Raw genomic sequence first — 22,593 nt, forward strand, 5'->3', positions numbered from 1 at the left:
AGGGTAGAGGGGGGGTGGAGGGGTCATTTTGGACTCTGATATTAATATGGAGGGTTATGATGTGTTCAGAGCTGACAGACAGGGTAGAGGGGGGGTGGAGGGGTCATTTTGGACTCTGATATTAATATGTGGGGTTATGATGTGTTCAGAGCTGACAGACAGGGTAGAGGGGGGGTGGAGGGGTCATTCTGGACTCTGATATTAATATGGAGGGTTATGATGTGTTCAGAGCTGACAGACAGGGTAGAGGGGGGGTGGAGGGGTCATTTTGGACTCTGATATTAATATGTGGGGTTATGATGTGTTCAGAGCTGACAGACAGGGTAGAGGGGGGGTGGAGGGGTCATTCTGGACTCTGATATTAATACGGAGGGTTATGATGTGTTCAGAGCTGACAGACAGGGTAGAGGGGGGGTGGAGGGGTCATTTTGGACTCTGATAATAATATGGAGGGTTATGATGTGTTCAGAGCTGACAGACAGGGTAGAGGGGGGGTAGAGGGGTCATTCTGGACTCTGATATTAATATGGAGGGTTATGATGTGTTCAGAGCTGACAGACAGGGTAGAGGGGGGGTAGAGGGGTCATTCTGGACTCTGATATTAATATGGAGGGTTATGATGTGTTCAGAGCTGACAGACAGGGTAGATGGGGGGGTGGAGGGGACATTCTTATTAAAAAAAACTTTCTCTGTCTCTTTACTGAAATCCATTTCCCTTGCCCAAAATGTTTAGCTACTATTTTTGAGCCTTTGACTGGGGAAAAAATGTATCCATAACTGTTATATGGGTCTGATCTCCTCCCCTCGCTCGACCTTTGTCTCGAGGAGTTAACTGGTTTGTTGTCATCTTTTACTAAATCAGAAGTTATTATCCTGGGTGACTTCAATTATGATTGTCTGAAGCCTGCATTTCCCAATCTAAAACACGCGCAACGGTCTGAACCCGACCCAGCCGGTGACTGTCTAAAAGACGAGTGTAACGGTCTGAACCCGACCCAGCCGGTGACTGTCTAAAAGACGAGTGTAACGGTCCGAACCCGACCCAGCCGGTGACTGTCTAAAAGACGAGTGTAACGGTCTGAACCCGACCCAGCCGGTGACTGTCTAAAAGACGAGTGTAACGGTCTGAACATGACCCAGCCTGTGACTATCCCTACAAGGCCCAACCCTAAAGATCCTTCAAAGTGTTGTGTCTCTGACTGATTAAATGAGATTACAGGCTATTTTATCAAATTGATTACCTAATGTTTGATTGATTACGTGATTGAATTAAACCATGCAACAATTAACTCGTTAATAACCTGGGGCACCACGGAATCGTTAATAGAGCTGCTGTCTTCCGAATAAACTCTAAGATCTGAAGATCTTTTATATCAATAGCAGTAAAATATTAATCGTCACCTTATTCAGTCTCATCTGAAGGTCATAACATTCTCTGTTATCTACACGAACCCTGGCTAACAAGTTCAATCAGCAATACAAAAACTGTATTAATTATTTATTTACGAAATACCTAAATAATCACACAGAATTAATCATACATCGATAACCAATCATGTCATAAAATAAAATGTCCCTAGTGGACGAAACCGATATGACGGCTAGTTACACAAAGAAAGGGGGTTGGGTTTGAATGAAAGAGCGGGAAGACTGAGGGACAAAGGGGAGTGGGTCTCTATCGGACCTTGAGAAGCTATGCTACCGTAAATACAGAATTGTATGCATTCTAATTACCGCCCATTTGGAAAATGAAAATACGAGATAAATATTTACTCTGAGCTGCGCTTCGATAGATGGGTCGAAGATGGAAGACTGGTTTGCCCAGCAGAGATCGCCATTATCCTTTGAAGAATCTTTCTGGTCGTAGAGCGGCTACATTACAGTACCCTGTCATTCTTAGGAGATTGTCTGTCCTTTCCTAGGCCACGTACGTTTACAGCTGCAGCTAATAACTCAACGTCTAGGAGGTATCACTTCTTCTTTAGTGAATAAGAGGTCAAAGTTCATACCAAGTTGCCATAAATCGGCTTGCGCTGTATTCTGGCTGGTTTAGATGAAATTCACCATTCCAGCGTGGTGATCGTCACCTCTACGTTGAAATTAGCCATTTTAAAAACGTATGGACACCAGGGAACTGAGGTTGACTTTTGTACTGGGGGAGAGAAGGGCGTGTTTCATAGTTCTGTCATGACGTTGGCCTGGGGGTAGGTTTATGACCGTCATAAATACCTCTTTCCCCCCTCCCCCGTTCCTCTTCCCTACTGATGTGACATAAGAAAACCCCTTGGTTAACATAGAGATTCTGGGGACATCAGAAAGTGGGGGGGAAATGAACTATATTCTGGTAATCCGACCAACTGAACATATGCGGTGGTACTTAAGGTATATTATGTCAGTTCGGTTGCCCTCTGACACATTCTCATCAATGATAGAATGACAAACTCTACTGTGGAAAGTCTAAACGTCAGAGGTATCGGATTCACATGGAATTGTTGTTTAATTGAAATGTTTGAATATGACATTATTTGTGAAGAGGTGAAATGTAATTGTAGCTTCCAAATGAGAGATCTGTGCTTTCATAAGTTTTCCTCTGCTCACAGTGGCCCACCCCTGTGAAGAGGCATGGGTTAGAAACTTTTCAGACACACCCCTCTCCCTCCACTATATAAATCCATTGACAAGAATATAACTTCCTGTTCCGGGTACACCAGGATGACGGTCCTGTGTCAGAATGGTTCAGACAATAACTACAGAACTAGGCCAACATCAGCATGGACTTTGATTGTGAATGGTATGAACTTTGAACTCGTGTTCACTACAGAAGTGATATCTCCTAGCCGTTGAGTTGGCAACAGCTGCTACAAACGCCGGTTAGGAAGGACAGTCCGAGTATCCCGTCTTCCACACACAACGTTACTACAACGTATCCCGTGACTACCAGAGACATTCTCCAAAGGACAGAGGACTCGGGTTGGCGATACGGCCTTCCATCTACCACCAACCTACTGAAGCGCAGCTCAGAGTAAATATGTATTGCATTTTCCTTTTCAAATGGGCGGTAATTTAGAATGCATAAGATACTATATTTACGAGAGCACAGCTTCGGCCCTGTTCCAGTCTCCCGCTCTTTCACTAAAATCCCGCCCCTTTCCTTTGTGTAACAAGCTGTCATATCTATTCCGCCCGCTAGGGACGTTTTTCTGTATGACGTAATTTGTGATCAAGTTATGATTTAATTGTATATGTGTGATTCTGTGTGATTAGTTAGGTATTTAGTAAATAAATAATTAAACCCAATTCTGTATTGCTGATTCAACTTGTTAGCCAGGATTCTTGCAGATAACAAAGGACTTACAACTTTCAGATGAGACTGAATAAAATGATGATTAATGTGACTGCTATTTAGTAAAATATTACTAAATCTTTAAGAGTTTATTCGAAAGATAACAGCTCTATAAATATTCTTTCGTGGTGTCCCTCTCTAGTTAATTAATATTTAGATGATTAGTTCAATCAGGTAATATTAATTACGGAGAAATTATTTTATAGAATAGCATGTCATAGCAATCAATCTGGCATAGTCAAAGACACGACAGTTCTCAACCAATGTCTGTTCACTTGGGTGTGGCCACTGACTGGGCCTACGTTTTACTATGAAACAATTATCTTATTAAGGAGGATAAAATTACATTGATCTTTTCACAAATAGTTTCAAATTTAAACAATTCAATTGCACAACAATTCCATGTATATCTGATAACTAGAATGTGTAGACTTTCCAAGATACAGTTTATGTCGACCTGTCAACAGATATAATGTCTCAGACAACAACTGATCTAACATCATATTCTTTAAGTACCAACGGACACTTTCAACTGGTTGAGAAAGGGAAATATTGTTCCATTCCCCAGCCTTTTGATGTTACCATACTCTCTGTGTTAACAAAGGTGGAGAGTGGAGAGAAACGGGGGAAAGGTATTTATGGGGGGGGGGGGGGCATAAACCTCACCGAACAGGGTGAAAGTCAACTCTGATCTTATTTTAACAAACTTTTTTTTTCACCGTATTTCAAAATGGGTCTTTCTCCATTCTGATTGGTTTATACTGTTCAATTCAACCAAAAATAATTTTCTACATTTTCATAACATTTCCTGCACTCATTTGAGATCATTTCCACACTGCACGATACGGGCAAACAATCTAGGCCGTATTTTTAACCCAAATGTTGGGTGAACTGTTGGAATCATGGAAATAGAATGATTATTGTAATTCTATAGTGGACATTTGGAATACAGTGTTGTTTGACACGACAATTAATGAAAATGCCAGGGAGAAGTTATTGTGATAGGAACCAAAGTGTTTATTTTTATTGTTTAGGAACCAAAGTGTTGATAAGTGTTTCCTAAGGGACCCTATACTATTTGACTACATTGAATGTTCTCTCTTAGCTACTTCATGTAGCTAACATAGTCATGCTTCGCGTATTCCTCTTTGATTTACAAGATACTGTTGCACAAACAATGTGCTGATTTAGGTCTACACCACTGGTATTATTAGGCTGTATAATTAATTACGTTTGCTCTGACTCAGTACATTTATTAGCTAGCTAGCCAACTAAATAGCGAATAGCATTTTATTTATTTAACCTTTATTTAACCAGGAAGGGCAGCTAACAAGATTTAGGCCCAACTTGCTAAGAAAAGACAAACTAGCGATTTGCAGATGTAAGTAACACAACCTAAGTGTAATTATAGCATTGTGGAGTTATATTAAGATGCAAAGTGGAAACAGCATCGTTGTCATCAACATTGTTGCATGTGCTGCGTAGACCATGCAGACTGAACATAAAATATATTTTGATTTGTTTAACACTTTTTTGGTTACTACATGATTCCATATGTGTTATTTCATAGTGTTGATGTCTTCACTATTATTCTACAATGTTGAAAATAGTAAAAAATAAAGAAAAACCCTTGAATGAGTAGGTGTGTCCAACCATTTGACTGGTACTGTATGTGGTAGTGGAGTAGGGGCCTGAGGGCGCACAGTGTGATGTAAAATCTGTTGTGAATATATTGTAATGTTTTTAAAATTGTAGAACTGCCTTAAATATTTTGGACCCCAAGAAGAGTAGCTTCTGCCTTAGCAGCAGCTAATGGGAATCCATATTATATACAAATACCCAGCCTGGTGATATGGCCAGTCCCTGTGGACAGAGACCTAGCCTGGCGATATAGACAGTCCCTGTGGACAGAGACCTAGCCTGGTAATATAGACAGTCCCTGTGGACAGAGACCTAGCCTGGTAATATAGACAGTCCCTGTGGACAGAGACCTAGCCTGGTAATATAGCCAGTCCCTGTGGACAGAGACCTAGCCTGGTAATATAGACAGTCCCTGTGGACAGAGACCTAGCCTGGTAATATAGACAGTCCCTGTGGACAGAGACCTAGCCTGGTAATATAGACAGTCCCTGTGGACAGAGACCTAGCCTGGTAATATAGACAGTCTGTCCTGTAACTAAGGCTGTGTGTGTCTAGACTGCCCTCTCCTGTCTGTCCTGTAACTAAGGCTGTGTGTGTCTAGACTGCCCTGTCCTGTCTGTCCTGTAACTAAGGCTGTGTGTGTCTAGACTGCCCTGTACTGTCTGTCCTGTAACTAAGGCTGTGTGTGTCTAGACTGCCCTCTCCTCTCTGTCCTGTAACTAAGGCTGTGTGTGTGTGTCTAGACTGCCATCTCCTGTCTGTCCTTTAACTAAGGCTGTGTGTGTGTGTGTGTGTGTGTGTGTGTGTGTGTGTGTCTAGACTATCCTCAGCCTCCATGCTCTACTGTTACGTTTAATGAAGATGTTTTTTTGCTAGGATTAGGGGGTTATTACTGTACTGTATGTCTGCGATCCAACTGGTACACTATTCCCTACATAGTGCACTACTGTTGACCAGAGTCCATAGGACACACTATTCCCTACATAGTGTACCACTGTTGACCAGGGTCCATATTCCCTACATAGTGCACCACCGTTGACCAGGGCCCTATTCCCTACATAGGGCCCCTGGTCAACAGTGGTGTACTATTTCCTACATATTCCCTACATAGTACACCACTGTTGACCAGGGGCCCTATTTCCTACATAGTGCACCACTGTTGACCAGGGGCCCTATTTCCTACATAGTACACCACTGTTGACCAGGGCCCCTATTCCCTACATAGTGCACCACTGTTGACCAGGGCCCCTATTCCCTACATAGTGCACCACTGTTGACCAGGGCCCCTATTCCCTACATAGTGCACCACTGTTGACAAGGGCCCCTATTCCCTACATAGTGCACTACTGTTGACCAGGGCCCCCTATTCCCTACATAGTGCACTACTTTTGACCAGGGCCCCCTATTCCCTACATAGTGCACTACTGTTGACCAGGGGCCCCTATTCCCTACATAGTGCACCACTGTTGACCAGGGCCCCTATTCCCTACATAGTACACCACTGTTGACCAGGGCCCCTATTCCCTACATAGTGCACTACTGTTGACCAGGGGCCCCTATTCCCTACATAGTGCACTACTGTTGACCAGGGCCCCTATTCCCTACATAGTGCACCACCGTTGACCAGGGCCCTATTCCCTACATAGTACACCACTGTTGACCAGGGGCCCAATTTCCTACATATTCCCTACATAGTACACCACTGTTGACCAGGGGCCCTATTTCCTACATAGTGCACCACTGTTGACCAGGGCCCCTAATCCCTACATAGTACACCACTGTTGACCAGGGGCCCTATTTCCTACATAGTGCACCACTGTTGACCAGGGACCCTATTCCCTACATAGTGCACCACTGTTGACCAGGGCCCCTATTCCTTACATAGTGCACCACTGTTGACCAGGGCCCCTATTCCCTACATAGTGCACCACTGTTGACCAGGGGCCCTATTTCCTACATAGTACACCACTGTTGACCAGGGACCCTATTCCCTACATAGTGCACCACTGTTGACCAGGGACCCTATTCCCTACATAGTGCACCACTGTTGACCAGGGCCCCTATTCCTTACATAGTGCACCACTGTTGACCAGGGCCCCTATTCCCTACATAGTGCACCACTGTTGACCAGGGGCCCTATTTCCTACATAGTACACCACTGTTGACCAGGGCCCCTATTCCCTATATAGTACACCACTGTTGACCAGGGCCCCTATTCCCTACATAGTGCACCACTGTTGACCAGGGCCCCTATTCCCTACATAGTACACCACTGTTGACCAGGGGCCCTATTTCCTACATAGTGCACCACTGTTGACCAGGGACCCTATTCCCTACATAGTGCACCACTGTTGACCAGGGCCCCTATTCCTTACATAGTGCACCACTGTTGACCAGGGCCCCTATTCCCTACATAGTGCACCACTGTTGACCAGGGCCCCTATTCCCTACATAGTGCACCACTGTTGACCAGGGCCCCTATTCCCTACATAGTGCACCACTGTTGACCAGGGCCCCTATTCCCTACATAGTGCACTACTGTTGACCAGGGCCCCTATTCCCTACATAGTGCACCACTGTTGACCAGGGCCCCTATTCCTTACATAGTGCACTACTGTTGACCAGGGCCCATAGGAACACAGACTAGGTATTGAGTTGAATGTATATTTATTATAATGTGGATGGAATTCTCTTTAATTTAGGTTATCATCAGAGTACAGACACATTCATTCAGACATTCTGACCAGCCCATGTAGAAACAAAGCTAATTTAGGTTCATTGGATTCAGTAGAGAGTAAAAACACAGAGCCCTCTGAGGATGAACACTGTTTCAATCTGGTTAGATGACAAAGAGTGTGTGTGTGTGTGTGTGTGTGTGTGTGTGTGTGTGTGTGTGTGCGTGCGTAAGACCCACCTTGCCGACCAGCGCCGGTATGTTCATGGAATTGGTAGCGAAGCCCATACCCATGGCCATGCTGGACTCCACCCCCAGGAAGGTGGCGACAAGCTGCTCCAACTCCCCATGGATAGCCAGGTTTCCTGACGGACAGACGACACGAGTTAAGAACGAGGAGATCCATTTCAGCCATCACTTTGATAAGGTTACAGTCTGTTACAGTGAGACGTATCCAGGTATGACTGTGCTTTACCAATGGTTTCTATGGGAATGTGTGCTGTATTGGGAAGTATCCAGGTATGACTGTGCTTTACCAATGGTTTCTATGGGAATGTGTGCTGCTTTGAGAAGTATCCAGGTATGACTGTGCTTTACCAATGGTTTCTATGGGAATGTGTGCTGTATTGAGAAGTATCCAGGTATGACTGTGCTTTACCAATGGTTTCTATGGGAATGTGTGCTGCTTGTCCAAGTAAACATTGTAGGTGTTCTGCCTAGAAGGTTGCTATTCTTTTTGGGGGGAAGGATTATAATCGACAGTCTTTACAGCATGTTGGTCTTTGTCAGATCAGCCAGGTTTTGGACAAGGTGATTTGGTCAGTGACGGACCCAGGAAGATCAGCCAGGTTTTGGACAAGGTGATTTGGTCAGGGACGGACCCAGGAAGATCAGCCAGGTTTTGGACAAGGTGATTTGGTCAGTGACGGACCCAGGAAGATCAGCCACGTTTTGGACAAGGTGATTTGGTCAGTGACGGACTCAGGAAGATCAGCCATGTATTGGACAAGGTGATTTGGTCAGTGACGGACCCAGGAAGATCAGCCATGTATTGGACAAGGTGATTTGGTCAGTGACGGACTCAGGAAGATCAGCCATGTATTGGACAAGGTGATTTGGTCAGTGATGGACTCAGGAAGATCAGCCATGTATTGGACAAGGTGATTTGGTCAGTGATGGACTCAGGAAGATCAGCCATGTATTGGACAAGGTGATTTGGTCAGTGACGGACCCAGGAAGAGTAGCTGCTGCTTTAGAAGTAGCTAATGGGGATCCTAATAAAATACAGTTCAATTAGATGCTGAGTCCTGCATAAAGTTAGCAGTCAATTAGAGTGACGTATCCCTTTTAAGTCCCAGGTAATATATCAGTTCCAGGACCAAGGTCAACGCGTCATAATAGCTCTACGATCAGCTCTAGGTCTTCCAAATGTTTTGGACAGTTCAATAACACGTTCATCAAATGCAGGAGACACTTCGAGTCCCAGGTGATATCCTATCCATGGTTGACGCATCATGGACAGATGTAGGATCTTGATTTGAACACTCTTGTTGCTGAGAATTTTCCTGCACGGCAGGAAATGCAAACTTGTAGAGTATTTGTGTTTTAAAAAAGGCTTCTTAAGTTTGTAATTTCCGCTTATAAAAAATGTCAGACTTGATTTGTCCTAAAGATACATTTAGCAACCCCTACAAAAACGAGCATTAATTATAATCCACATAATCATTTACGTCCTGTTACAGCAGGATTGTTTTCCTGCTGTAGCAAACTGAATAAAAATAAATAAAAAACACAACATGCAACAATTTCAAAGACTTTACTGAGTTACAGTTCATAAGGAAATCAGTCAGTTGAATAAATTCATCAAGCCCTAATCTATGGATTTCACATGACTGGGAATACAGATATGCATCTGTAGGTCAGGTACCTTTAAAAAATAAAGTAGGGGCGTGGATCAGAAAACCAGTCGGTATCTGGTGTGACCACCATTTGCCTCATGCAGCTCCACACATCTCCTTCACATAGAGTTGATCAGGCTGTTGATTGTGGCCTGTGGAATGTTGTCCCACTCCTCTTCAATGGCTGTGCAAAAAATGAGAGCCAAGCTTTATAACAAAACCTCATCCTCATTTGATTTGTTTATTAGGATCCCCATTTGCAGAAGAGGCAGCTACTCTTCCTGCTTTCCACATCTCAGAGAGGTTGTTCAAAATGAGGGCCACAATAACACCGCTCTTTTCCACACCCCCTCTGCCTCCAAAACGGGGTTTACCGGGAGTAGAATCCATAACTCAAATAAATAGAAACCAAAAATGATTTGTGCTATTTTTACATATGCCATCTAGCAGACACTTTTATCCAGAATGACTTACAGTACGGTGAGTTCATATATTTTACAGTATTCAGACCCCTTGACTTCTTCCACATTTTGTTGTAGTTATGTTACATCCTTATTTTAGAATGGATAAAAAAAAGAGAATCAGAAATACACCGGGTTCAACACGCCCAACATGCCTACAAAGTATCTAATAAGTTATCTGTAAACTTGGTCCAAACATTTCAAACAACTTTCCTAATCCAACCTTCGGTATCCTAAAACGTAAAAAATCGATACAATTTAAGACGGGATAAACTGTGTTCAATACCGGACGAAAACAATGTGAAGCACGTTCCAGGTCGCGCCACCAAAAGACTTGAGTCCCTCTGAGTGACACATGGAAATAACAGGGCTACTTCTTAATTTCTCAAAAGAAAAACATCAACCAATTTCTAAAGACTGTTGACATCTAGTGGAAGCCATAGGAATGGCAAGCAAATTCCTATTAAAAAGAGCTTCCCATAGAAATTTATAGAAAACACATTGACCTCAAAAGAATTTCCCTGGATGGATTGTGCTCGGGGTTTCACCTGCCAAATCAGTTCTGTTATACTCACAGACATTATTCAAACAGTTTTAGAAACTTCAGAGTGTTTTCTATCTAAATATATTAATAATACGCAAATCCTAGCTTCTGGGCCTGAGTAGCAGGCAGTTTACCTTGGGCACGCTTTTCATTCGGACGTCAAAATACTGCCCCCTAGCCTTAAGAAGTTGTATAATGGGCCTCCCGGGTGGCGCAGTGGTCTAGAGCACTGCATCGCAGTGCTAGCTGCGCCACCAGAGTCTCTGGGTTCGCGCCCAGGCTCTGTCGCAGCCGGCCGCGACCGGGAGGTCCGTGGGGCGACGCACAATTGGCCTAGCGTCGTCCGGGTTAGGGAGGGTTTGGCCGGTAGGGATATCCTTGTCTCATCGCGCTCCAGCGACTCCTGTGGCGGGCCGGGCGCAGTGCGCGCTAACCGAGGGGGGCGGGTGCACGGTGTTTCCTCCGACACATTGGTGCGGCTGGCTTCCGGGTTGGAGGCGCGCTGTGTTAAGAAGCAGTGCGGCTTGGTTGGGTTGTGCTTTGGAGGACGCATGGCTTTCGACCTTCGTCTCTCCCGAGCCCGTACGGGAGTTGTAGCGATGAGACAAGATAGTAATTACTAGCGATTGGATACCACGAAAATTGGGGAGAAAAGGGGATAAAAAAAAAAAAGAAGTTGTATAATGGCTTTCTCTTGAATTAAAAAAATGAAACAAAAAAATTAATAGAAAAAGCATGTTTTTTTGTTTGTTTTGTCTTTTATCTAATGTGTGATATTCTCCTACATTAATTTCACATTTCCACAAACTTCAAAGTGTTTGCTTTCAAATGGTACCAATAATATGCATATCCTTGCTTCAGGTCCTGAGCTACAGGTAGTTAGATTTGGGTATGTCATTGAAAAAAAGGGCCCGATCCTTACAGTATAACATCTGACAGCATTTCCTCTCTGCTGCCACACACAGTGTGGTAGGTAATGATCCAGGCTTATGCTACATACTGTACATATTTTAACAGGGATTGAATAATTCATTCAACGCTGCAGCCGCCACCAAGTTAATTAAAGACTCTGCCGGTATAATTCCTGAGAAATATAATAAATGACGTGAGATAAAAGAGATGGGCCAAGATCAAAATGACACCCTATTTCCTACATAAGAGCACTACTTTAGACCAGAGTCCAATGACACCCTATTCCCTACATAGTGCACTACTTTAGACCAGGGCCCTATTCCCTACATAGTGCACTACTTTAGACCAGGGCTGGCACCCTATTGCCTACATAGTGCACTACTTTAGACCAGGGCCCTATTCCCTACATAGTGCACTACTTTAGACCAGAGACATTTGACCAGTTCAGTTCTGACCTATTTTAAATTGAGGGGGGAAGAGCTCCCTCCTCCCTCTTTCAAACACCTAAAAGTGCCCACAAAACAGCCCCACCCTCCAACACACACTCTCCCCCAACACACACACACAAACAAACTCACCCACCACACACAAACACACTCCCCCAACACACACACAAACTCACCCATTTCCTGTCGTGTGCTGCAGACCCCGAGGCCATACTGCTGGGTTCTGTCTGCCACAGTCTTCATAAAATCAGAGTCGTTCTCAGCGAAACCCAGGTAATTATAGGAACCCATGTTGATCACGTTTTCTATGGTCTTCCCTGTTAACCTGAAAACACAGAGATCGTTTCATCATGTTAAACCCATGTTGATCACGTTGTCTATGGGTTTTCCTGTACATCCTTTATCTGTCGGGTTAACATGCACTAATCACTTTATATCCTGTTTCTATCAATTTTGTTTCACACATGCATGTCTGAGATACAAACGCATAAATGCACACACACACACTCACTCACAAACAACCTAACTGAATTACACAGTATTAGTGGGAACCAACCTAGAACATAATACAATAAGCTATTATTCCCCCCGAGTCTACCAGTAAACACCAATTGGGTTGCAAATGGTCGGAAGCTTTCCGGGAAATTTCCAGAAATTTTCCATGGAAAGTTAAGGCCTGGAATTTTGGGAATATTGCTTAAATTCATCAAAAAATAATTACTTACAACAATGACATTTTTTTTGTGGGATAAACATAAGGCAATTCTAGGTCTTGTGGTGTATTGTGGTTAAACTATCCCCAATTCAATGGAATCGCAACCCTCTGCAGGCACAGTGCATTCTTCCATCACATGTACAGCTGATTCTCAGGATCTGGCACACTAATGATATGCTATTGAGGCCACACTACTACACTGTCTGAGCCAAGGACTACATGCTTTCTGGTAAGTTTTGATTACGATACTGGGTGGGGTGAATATATTTTATATGACATACATGATCTTTTGTTAACTAGAAAATAGTAGCCTATAGCAAAGTGTGTTTAAATAATTTCTAACTTGTTAACAATTTCTGCTAGTTAGTTTTTGCTACAATGTGGGTTTTAGCTTTCTTGAGCCTGCTAACTGAGGAGTGTTAATTCACCTGTTTCCATACATGTTTCATTTTAAAACAATTATCTTACAAAGGAGTTGTTAATCTAACTGCTTAACCATTTATTTCAAATTTTTACAGGAAAATGCCACGGGCACTATCTGATGTGTGGAGACATTTCACTGCAGCTAATGGCCAAGTGCATAAAGTTCCCTTAGCGTTCACAATAAGCAACCTCTGTCAAAAGTCCCTGAAAATGATGAATCAGACACCTTATCGATAGCAACAGCTCACGGTCTTCCTGGAATCAGAAGTTTTTTTCACTGAATAGAGAAACGTAGTCCGAGAAATGCTGATGAATGTCTTGCTCAAGCTGTGTATGCAACTGGTTCACCTCTGGTGCTCACAGGCAATGTGTATTGGAAGAGATTTCTGAATGTTCTTCCCCCAGCATAGACCCCTCCAACCAGACATGCTTAATCTACTAATTTGCTGGATGCAGAGTTCAACAGAGTTCGAGTGAAGGTCAAGCAAATCATAGAGAAAGCAGACTGTATTGCAATCATCTCTGATGGGTGGTCGAATGTTCAGGTGGCAAGGAATAATTAACTACATCATCTACACCCCTCAACCAGTATTCTACAAGAGTACAGACACAAGGGACAACAGACACACCGGTCTCTGAGTGTATGTAAACGTCTGACCCACTGGGAATGTGATGAAAGAAATAAAAGCTGAAATAAATTATTCTCTCTCCTATTATTCTGACATTTCACATTCTTAAAATAAAGTGGTGATCTTAACTGACCTACAACAGGGAATTTTTACTAGGATTAAATGTCAGGAAGTGTGAAAAACTGAGTTTAAATGTATTTGGCTAAGGTGTATGTACACTTCCGACTTCAACTGTAGCTAATACAGCTACCACCATGTAGCTACCACCATGTAGCTAATATAGCTACCACCATGTAGCAAATATAGCTACCACCATGTAGCAAATATAGCTACCACCATGTAGCAAATATAGCTACCACCATGTAGCTACCACCATGTAGCAAATATAGCTACCACCATGTAGCTACCACCATGTAGCTAATATAGCCACCACCATGTAGCCACCACCATGTAGCTAAAATAGCCACCACCATGTAGCCAATATAGTCACCACTATGTAGCCACCACCATGCAGCTAATATAGCTACCACCATGTAGCTACCACCATGTAGCTACCACCATGTAGCTAAAATAGCTACTACCATGTAGCTACCAGCATGTAGCCACCACAATATAGCCACCACCAAGGCTAATCTAAAAACAAAACTCCCTAAATTCTATCAGCATATCGATTGTGCTACCAGGGCTGGAAAAACCCTAGATCATTGTTATACTAATTTCCGCGACGCATATAAGGCCCTCCCCCGCCCCCCTTTCGGAAAAGCTGACCACGACTCCATTTTGTTGATTCCAGCCTACAAACAGAAACTCAAACAACAAGCTCCCGCGCTCAGGTCTGTTCAACGCTGGTCCGACCAATCTGAATCCACGCTTCAAGACTGCTTCGATCACGCGGATTGGAATATGTTCCGCATTGCGTCCAACAACATTATTGACGAATATGCTGATTCGGTGAGCGAGTTCATTAGGAAGTGCATTGACGATGTCGTACCCACAGCAACGATTAAAACATTCCCAAACCAGAAACCGTGGATTGACGGCAGCATTCGCGTGAAACTGAAAGCGCGAACCACTGCTTTTAACCAGGGCAAGGTGACCGGAAGCATGACCGAATACAAACAGTGTAGCTATTCTCTCCGCAAGGCAATCAAACAGGCTAAGTCCCAGTACAGAGACAAAATCGAGTCGCAATTCAACAGCTCAGACACAAGAGGTATGTGGCAGGGTCTACAGTCAATCACGGATTACAAAAAGAAAACCAGCCCCGTCGCGGACCAGGATGTCTTGCTCCCAGACAGGCTAAACAACTTTTTTGCCCGCTTTGAGGACAATACAGTGCCACTGACACGGCCCCCTACCAAAACCTGCGGGCTCTCCTTCACTGCAGCCGAGGTGAGTAAAACATTTAAACGTGTTAACCCTCGCAAGGCTGCAGGCCCAGACGGCATTCCCAGCCACGTCCTCAGAGCATGCGCAGACCAGCTGGCTGGTGTGTTTACGGACATATTCAATCAATCCTTATCCCAGTCTGCTGTTCCCACATGCTTCAAGAGGGCCACCATTGTTCCTGTTCCCAAGAAAGCTAAGGTAACTGAGCTAAATGACTATCGCCCCGTAGCACTCACTTCCGTCATCATGAAGTGCTTTGAGAGACTAGTCAAGGACCATATCACCTCCACCCTACCGGACACCCTAGACCCACTCCAATTTGCTTACCGACCCAATAGGTCCACAGACGACGCAATCGCAACCACACTGCACACTGCCCTAACCCATCTGGACAAGAGGAATACCCATGTGAGAATGCTGTTCATCGATTACAGCTCAGCATTTAACACCATAGTACCCTCCAAACTCGTCATCAAGCTCGAGACCCTGGGTCTCGACCCCGCCCTGTGCAACTGGGTCCTGGACTTCCTGACGGGCCGCCCCCAGGTGGTGAGGGTAGGTAACAACATCTCCACCCCGCTGATCCTCAACACTGGGGCCCCACAAGGGTGCGTTCTGAGCCCTCTCCTGTACTCCCTGTTCACCCACGACTGCGTGGCCATGCACGCCTCCAACTCAATCATCAAGTTTGCGGATGACACTACAGTGGTAGGCTTGATTACCAACAACGACGAGACGGCCTACAGGGAGGAGGTGAGGGCCCTCGGAGTGTGGTGTCAGGAAAATAACCTCACACTCAACGTCAACAAAACAAAGGAGATGATTGTGGACTTCAGGAAACAGCAGAGGAAACAGCAGAGGGAGCACCCCCCTATCCACATCGACGGGTCAGTAGTGGAGAAGGTGGAAAGTTTTAAGTTCCTCGGTGTACACGGACAAACTGAATTGGTCCACCCACACAGACAGCGTTGTGAAGAAGGCGCAGCAGCGCCTCTTCAACCTCAGGAGGCTGAAGAAATTCGGCTTGTCACCAAAAGCACTCACAAACTTCTACAGATGCACAATCGAGAGCATCCTGTCGGGCTGTATCACCGCCTGGTACGGCAACTGCTCCGCCCACAACCGTAAGGCTCTCCAGAGGGTAGTGAGGTCTGCAGAACGCACCACCGGGGGCAAACTACCTGCCCTCCAGGACACCTACACCACCCGATGTCACAGGAAGGCCATAAAGATCATCAAGGACAACAACCACCCAAGCCACTGCCTGTTCACCCCGCTATCATCCAGAAGGCGAGGTCAGTACAGGTGCATCAAAGCAGGGACCGAGAGACTGAAAAACAGCTTCTATCTCAAGGCCATCAGACTGTTAAACAGCCACCACTAACATTTAGCGGCCGCTGCCAACATACTGACTCAACTCCAGCCACTTTAAAAATGGGAATTGATGGAAATTATGTAAAAATGTACCACTAGCCACTTTAAACAATGCCACTTAATATAATGTTTACATACCCTACATTACCCATCTCATATGTATATACTGTACTCTATATCATCTACTGCATCTTGCCATCTTTATGTAATACATGTACCACTAGCCACTTTAAACTATGCCACTTTATGTTTACATACCCTACAGTACTCATCTCATATGTATATACCGTACTCTATACCATCTACTGCATCTTGCCATGCCGTTCTGTACCACCACTCATTCATATATCTTTATGTACATATTCTTTATCCCTTTACACTTGTGTGTGTGTATAAGGTAGTAGTTGTGGAATTGTTAGGTTAGATTACTTGTTGGTTATTACTGCATTGTCGGAACTAGAAGCACAAGCATTTCGCTACACTCGCATTAACATCTGCTAACCATGTGTATGTGACTAATAAAATTTGATTTGATTTGATTGATTTGATGTAGCCACCACCATGTAGCTAATATAGCCACCACCATGTAGCCAATATAGCCAGCACCATGTAGCCAATATAGCCAGCACCATGTAGCCAATATAGTCACCACTATGTAGCCACCACCATGCAGCTAATATAGCCACCACCATGTAGCCAATATAGTCACCACTATGTAGCCACCACCATGCAGCTAATATAACCACCACCATGTAGCCAATATAGCTACCACCATGCAGCTAATATAGCTACCACCATGCAGCTAATGTAGCTACCACCATGTAGCTAATATAGCTACCACCATTTAGCTACCCCCATGTAGCTAATATAGCTACCACCATGTAGCTACCACCATGTAGCTAATATAGCTACTACCATATAATCTTTCAGAAGGCGCCATGTAGCTACCACCATATTGCTGCCACGAATACGTCATCTCAGTGCCTATCAGTGCCTATGCAGTAGGGGTTGATTTGGGATTCAAGGTGAATATGTGTCAGTACCTGAATGTCCAGTTGTAGTCTGGGGACACCCTCTCCATCACGTCAAACACCGGGCCAGGTAGACTGCAGATAGGTCTGTTCCAGTTGTCTCTTACTCTCATGTACAGGTTACGGGTATAGAAGTTCTCAAAGTCTTGATACAGGGGGACAAAATCCTGAGGACATATTGAAACAGGTTTATTATCACAGCACAGCGTGATTACTACATGGTTTTTATACCGCTAATTATGACTGAATACTTAGAGAGTGGTGGTGTAGTGCACTACTCAAATACAATACCATTCTATTTGACAACAATGCAGAGAGAGGCCTCCCGAGTGGCACAACGGTCTAAGGCACTGCATTGCAGTGTTTGAGGCGTCACTACAGACTCGGGTGCGATCCTGGGCTGTGTCGCAGCTGGCCCGCGACTGGGAGACCCACGACGAGGCGCACAATTGGCCCAGCGTTATCCGGGTTAGGGGAGGATTTGTCCTTGTCCCGTGTCAGAAGCATGCTCACGGTCGCAAGGTGTACAGTCTTTCCTCTGACACATTGGTGCAGCTGGCATCCGGGTTAAGCGAGCAGTGTGTCAAGAAGCAGTGCGGCTTGGCAGGGTGGTGTTTCGGAGGAAGCATGTGTCTCGACCTTCGCCTCCCCAGTCCGTACGGGAGTTGCAGCGATGGGACAAAACTAACTACCAATATCATGAAACTGGGGAGAAAAAGGGCTAATTTCATTTAATTTAATAAAACAATGCAGAGAGGAAGAAAATATATAAATATAATATCACATAATAATAAAAAGTAATAATAAATACACGATGAGTAATGATAACTTGGCTATATACACAGGGTACCAGGACCACGTCAATGTGTAGGGGTACAAGGTAAGTTAGGTAGATATGTACAGTATATATAACTAGGAAAATAGTGACTAGGCAACAGGATAAATTGTAAACAGTAACAGCAGTGTATGTGATGAGTCAAAAAAGTTTAACGCAAAAAGGGTCAATGCAGATGGTTAAATAGTAAACCAAATAGCAACCGGACTAACTATTTAACAGTCTTATGACTTGGGGGTAGAAGCTGTTCAGGGTCCTGTTGGTTCCAGATTTGGTGAATCGGTACCGCTTGCCGTGCGGTAGCAGAGAGAACAGTCTAGGTGTATTTTCCATGATGGAGATCATTAGTTCTACCTCTGAGGAGCAGAGCACTCCACAGTTCATTAACATTAGATAAACCACAGCATGTAGCCTAGCGGTTAGAGCGTTGGGTAGGTAGCCTAGCGGTTAGAGCGCTGGGCAGGTAGCCTAGCGGTTAGAGCGCTGGGCAGGTAGCCTAGCGGTTAGAGCGCTGGGCATGTAGCCTAGCAGTTAGCGCATTGGGCATGTAGCCTAGCGGTTAGCGCGTTGGGCAGGTAGCTTAGCGGTTAGAGCGTTGGGCAGGTAGTCTAGCGGTTAGAGCGTTGGGCATGTAGCCTAGCGGTTAGAGCGCTGGGCATGTAGCCTAGCGGTTAGAGCGTTGGGCAGGTAACCTAGCGGTTAGAGCGTTGGGCATATAGCCTAGCGGTTAGAGCGTTGGGCATATAGCCTAGCGGTTAGAGCGCTGGGCAGGTAGCCTAGCGGTTAGAGCGTTGGGCATGTAGCCTAGCGGTTAGAGCGCTGGGCAGGTAGCCTAGCGGTTAGAGCGCTGGGCAGGTAGCCTAGCGGTTAGAGCGTTGGGCATATAGCCTAGCGGTTAGAGCGTTGGGCATATAGCCTAGCGGTTAGAGCGTTGGGCATGTAGCCTAGCGGTTAGAGCGTTGGGCATATAGCCTAGCGGTTAGAGCGTTGGGCATATAGCCTAGCGGTTAGAGCGTTGGGCATGTAGCCTAGCGGTTAGAGCGTTGGGCATGTAGCCTAGCGGTTAGAGCGCTGGGCCAGTACTCCCAATGTCGCTAATTCGAATCCCCAAGCCGACAAGGTGAAAAATCTGGTGATCTGCTCTTGAGCAAGGTACTTAACCCAAATTGTTCCAGGGTCAACGATTCATGATTTAGGCTAGGGTTCGTGCAGATATCCAAGGGGTTACGACGTTTAGTATTGAGAACTGATGAGGTAATAATAATACATTAATACCAGACTGTACTCGATAAGATATGAAAATATCTGAAGAGTCGATTCGGGAAATAGAGACTCTATAAACACTTAACTTCCTAGTTAAAGTTTACATGATTAGTTTAATCGTGTAATAATAATAATTACACAGAGAATTGATTTGATAAAATAACAGTCTTCACATTTAATGATAGTCACAAGATGAAGCTGTGTAACGATCATGCTGTTTAATCAGCTTCTTGATATACCCTCTCCGAGGGTGTCTCAGGGGGAGTTGGGATATGCATAAAACACATTTCCAATTCACACACACACACACACACACTGGTTACCCACTTGTACATGCAGTAAAACAGGACAAATATAAGGACCCCGTATTTGACCTCAGTCCTCTATGTTAGGGCTGCATGACATCGGCCAAATATTATATAGATTATAGATCAAATAAATTATAGATCAAAACACTTGGGTAAACTGTTGGAATCATAGAAATAGGATCATTGTACATTTACATTTAAGTCATTTAGCAGACGCTCTTATCCAGAGCGACTTACAAATTGGAAAGTTCATACATATTCATCCTGGTCCCCCCGTGGGGAATGAACCCACAACCCTGGCGTTGCAAGCGCCATGCTCTACCAACTGAGCCACACGGGACCATTGTAATTGTATGGTTGGAATATAGAGGACACTTGGAATGCAGTTTTGTTTGGCATGATAAAAAAAAAAAGTAAGGGAGGTGGTTGTGACAAGAGTAGGAACCAAAGTGTTTGTCAGTGTTTCACAGGGGACGATAATTAGATAGGTAGCTACATTCAGACAAATGTTTTAGAATATTCTTTGCCTTTTCCTGTCAGATTAAGAACAAGCTGTTGCACAAACAATGCTGCTAACAACAAACGGATAGTTTAATATAGTAAACGTGGATTTATGCTGAACAAAAATATAAACGCAACATGTAAAGTGTCGGTCTCATGTTTCATGAGCTGAAATAAAAAGATCCCAGACATTTTTGATACTGCACAAAAAGCTTGTTTCTCTCACATTGTGTGCACAAATTTGTTTACTTCCCCGTTAGTGAGCATTTCTCCTTTGCCAAGATAATTCATCCACCTGACAGGTGTGGCAAATCAAGAAGCTGATTAAACAAATAAAAGCTCACTCTAAAATGTGAAGTTTTGCCACACAACACAATGCCACAGATGTCTCAGGTTTTGATGGTGCGTGCAATTGGCATGCTGACTGAAGGAATGTCCACCAGAGCTGTTGCCAAAGAATTGAATGTTAATTTCTCTTCCATAAGTCACCTCCAACATCGTTTTAGAGAATTTGGCAGTTCGTCCAACCGGCCTCACAACCGCAGACCACGTGTAACCACGCCAGCCCAGAACCTCCCCATCTGGCTTCTTCAGCTGAAGGATCGTCTGAGACCAGCCACCCAGACAGCTGATGAAACTGAGGAGTATTTCTGTCTGTAATAAAACCCTTGTGGGGAAAAAAGTCATTCGTATTGGCTGGGCCTGGCTCCCCAGTGGGTGGGCCTATGCCCTCCCAGGCCCATCCATGGCTGTGCCCCTGCCCAGTCATGTGAAATCCATAGATTAGGGCCTAATACATTTATTTAAATTGACTGATTTCCGTATATGAAATGTAACTCAGTAAAAATAGATAAAATTGTTGCATGTTGCGTTTATATTTCTGTTCAGTATATACAGTATATTAAGAAGCAAAGTGGAAAGCTGTGTCTTTCTTGTTTGGTACAATCTTGACTGCATTCTGTTTGGTCAAAGCATGCAGAGTAAAGATGGAGCAGAAGGAACTGCCTGTTTGAGTGACAGGGGGGCGGGGCTTGGTGTGTGAGGGATATTGAAGCAGTAAAAATAATAAATAATTCAGAAGTTTAAAAAAATGAAAAGGGCGATACAGACGGCTACAGTGGCATTTAAAAATGTCAATATCGCAATTTCGAATAATCGAGCAGCCTAACTCCGTGTCCTCTCTGTCACCCACAGACACTCAATAGCTCAAATAGCTGCATCTCCTATTTGTCCTTCTGGTCCAACAGGCTCTACCTGTTGAAGCGAACGTCCAACAGACACGTGACAAGGTTCATCCGTCTACAAGAGCAACACGTGCAAACGACTACGCTAAACTTGCCACGGTTTTGAAAATAGAATTCAGTGGTTCTGCGCCTCGCAAACATGACAGCTCGTTGGCTAACAATATCAAACAAGCTCGAAATGAACGCCCACAAGCCTACTATCACCGGCTTCGTTCAGCTTACTTTGGCATGCTCACTGAAACAGGAATGGAAGACCTATTACCATTCAAACAACTGTTTCTGTCAAACATGTGTCCCAACTTCATCAACGACTTGGGCCCTACTGCCCACGTTGGTTTGTCGATCTCGAGAGCTTGCAAGCATCGCTTTTAAGAGCCCGGACAGCTCGATTTAAGAGCGCGGACAGCTCGATTTAAGAGCGCGGACAGCTCGATTTAAGAGCGCGGACAGCTCGAATTAAGAGCCCGGACAGCTCGATTTTAGAGCCCGGACAGCTCGATTTAAGAGCCCGGACAGCTCGATTTAAGAGCCCGGACAGCTCGATTTTAGAGCCCGGACAGCTCGATTTTAGAGCCCGGACAGCTCGATTTTAGAGCCCGGACAGCTCGATTTTAGAGCCCGGACAGCTCGATTTTAGAGCCCGGACAGCTCGATTTTAGAGCCCGGACAGCTCGATTTTAGAGCGCGGACAGCTCGATTTTAGAGCGCGGACAGCTCGATTTAAGAGCCCGGACAGCTCGATTTAAGAGCCCGGACAGCTCGATTTAAGAGCCCGGACAGCTCGATTTTAGAGCCCGGACAGCTCGATTTTAGAGCCCGGACAGCTCGATTTAAGAGCCCGGACAGCTCGATTTTAGAGCCCGGACAGCTCGAATTAAGAGCTTGGGCGGTGTGTCAACGCTGTGGTGATGATGAAACCGACCTAGAATCCCGCGTGACATAGCTCCTCCATTGCCTTCGAA

At 44.6% G+C, this 22,593-nt stretch overlaps 1 protein-coding gene across 1 annotated transcript in view; it reads right to left on the reverse strand.

The window, feature by feature from the left end:
• The window catches only part of LOC139580304 (serine palmitoyltransferase 2-like), a 176,624-nt gene that overhangs the window by 117,673 nt on the left and 36,358 nt on the right, over positions 1–22,593 (reverse strand). Inside the window, exons 3-5 of the mRNA XM_071408843.1 lie at positions 17,493–17,647; positions 12,096–12,244; positions 7,899–8,023 (exon numbers count right to left, since the gene is read on the reverse strand). Coding sequence (XP_071264944.1) covers positions 7,899–8,023; positions 12,096–12,244; positions 17,493–17,647 — 429 coding nt within the window. The remainder of the gene's footprint in view (positions 1–7,898; positions 8,024–12,095; positions 12,245–17,492; positions 17,648–22,593) is intronic.

This window comes from Salvelinus alpinus, chromosome 7 (genome assembly GCF_045679555.1).
Source record: "Salvelinus alpinus chromosome 7, SLU_Salpinus.1, whole genome shotgun sequence".
Lineage (NCBI taxonomy): Eukaryota > Metazoa > Chordata > Actinopteri > Salmoniformes > Salmonidae > Salvelinus > Salvelinus alpinus.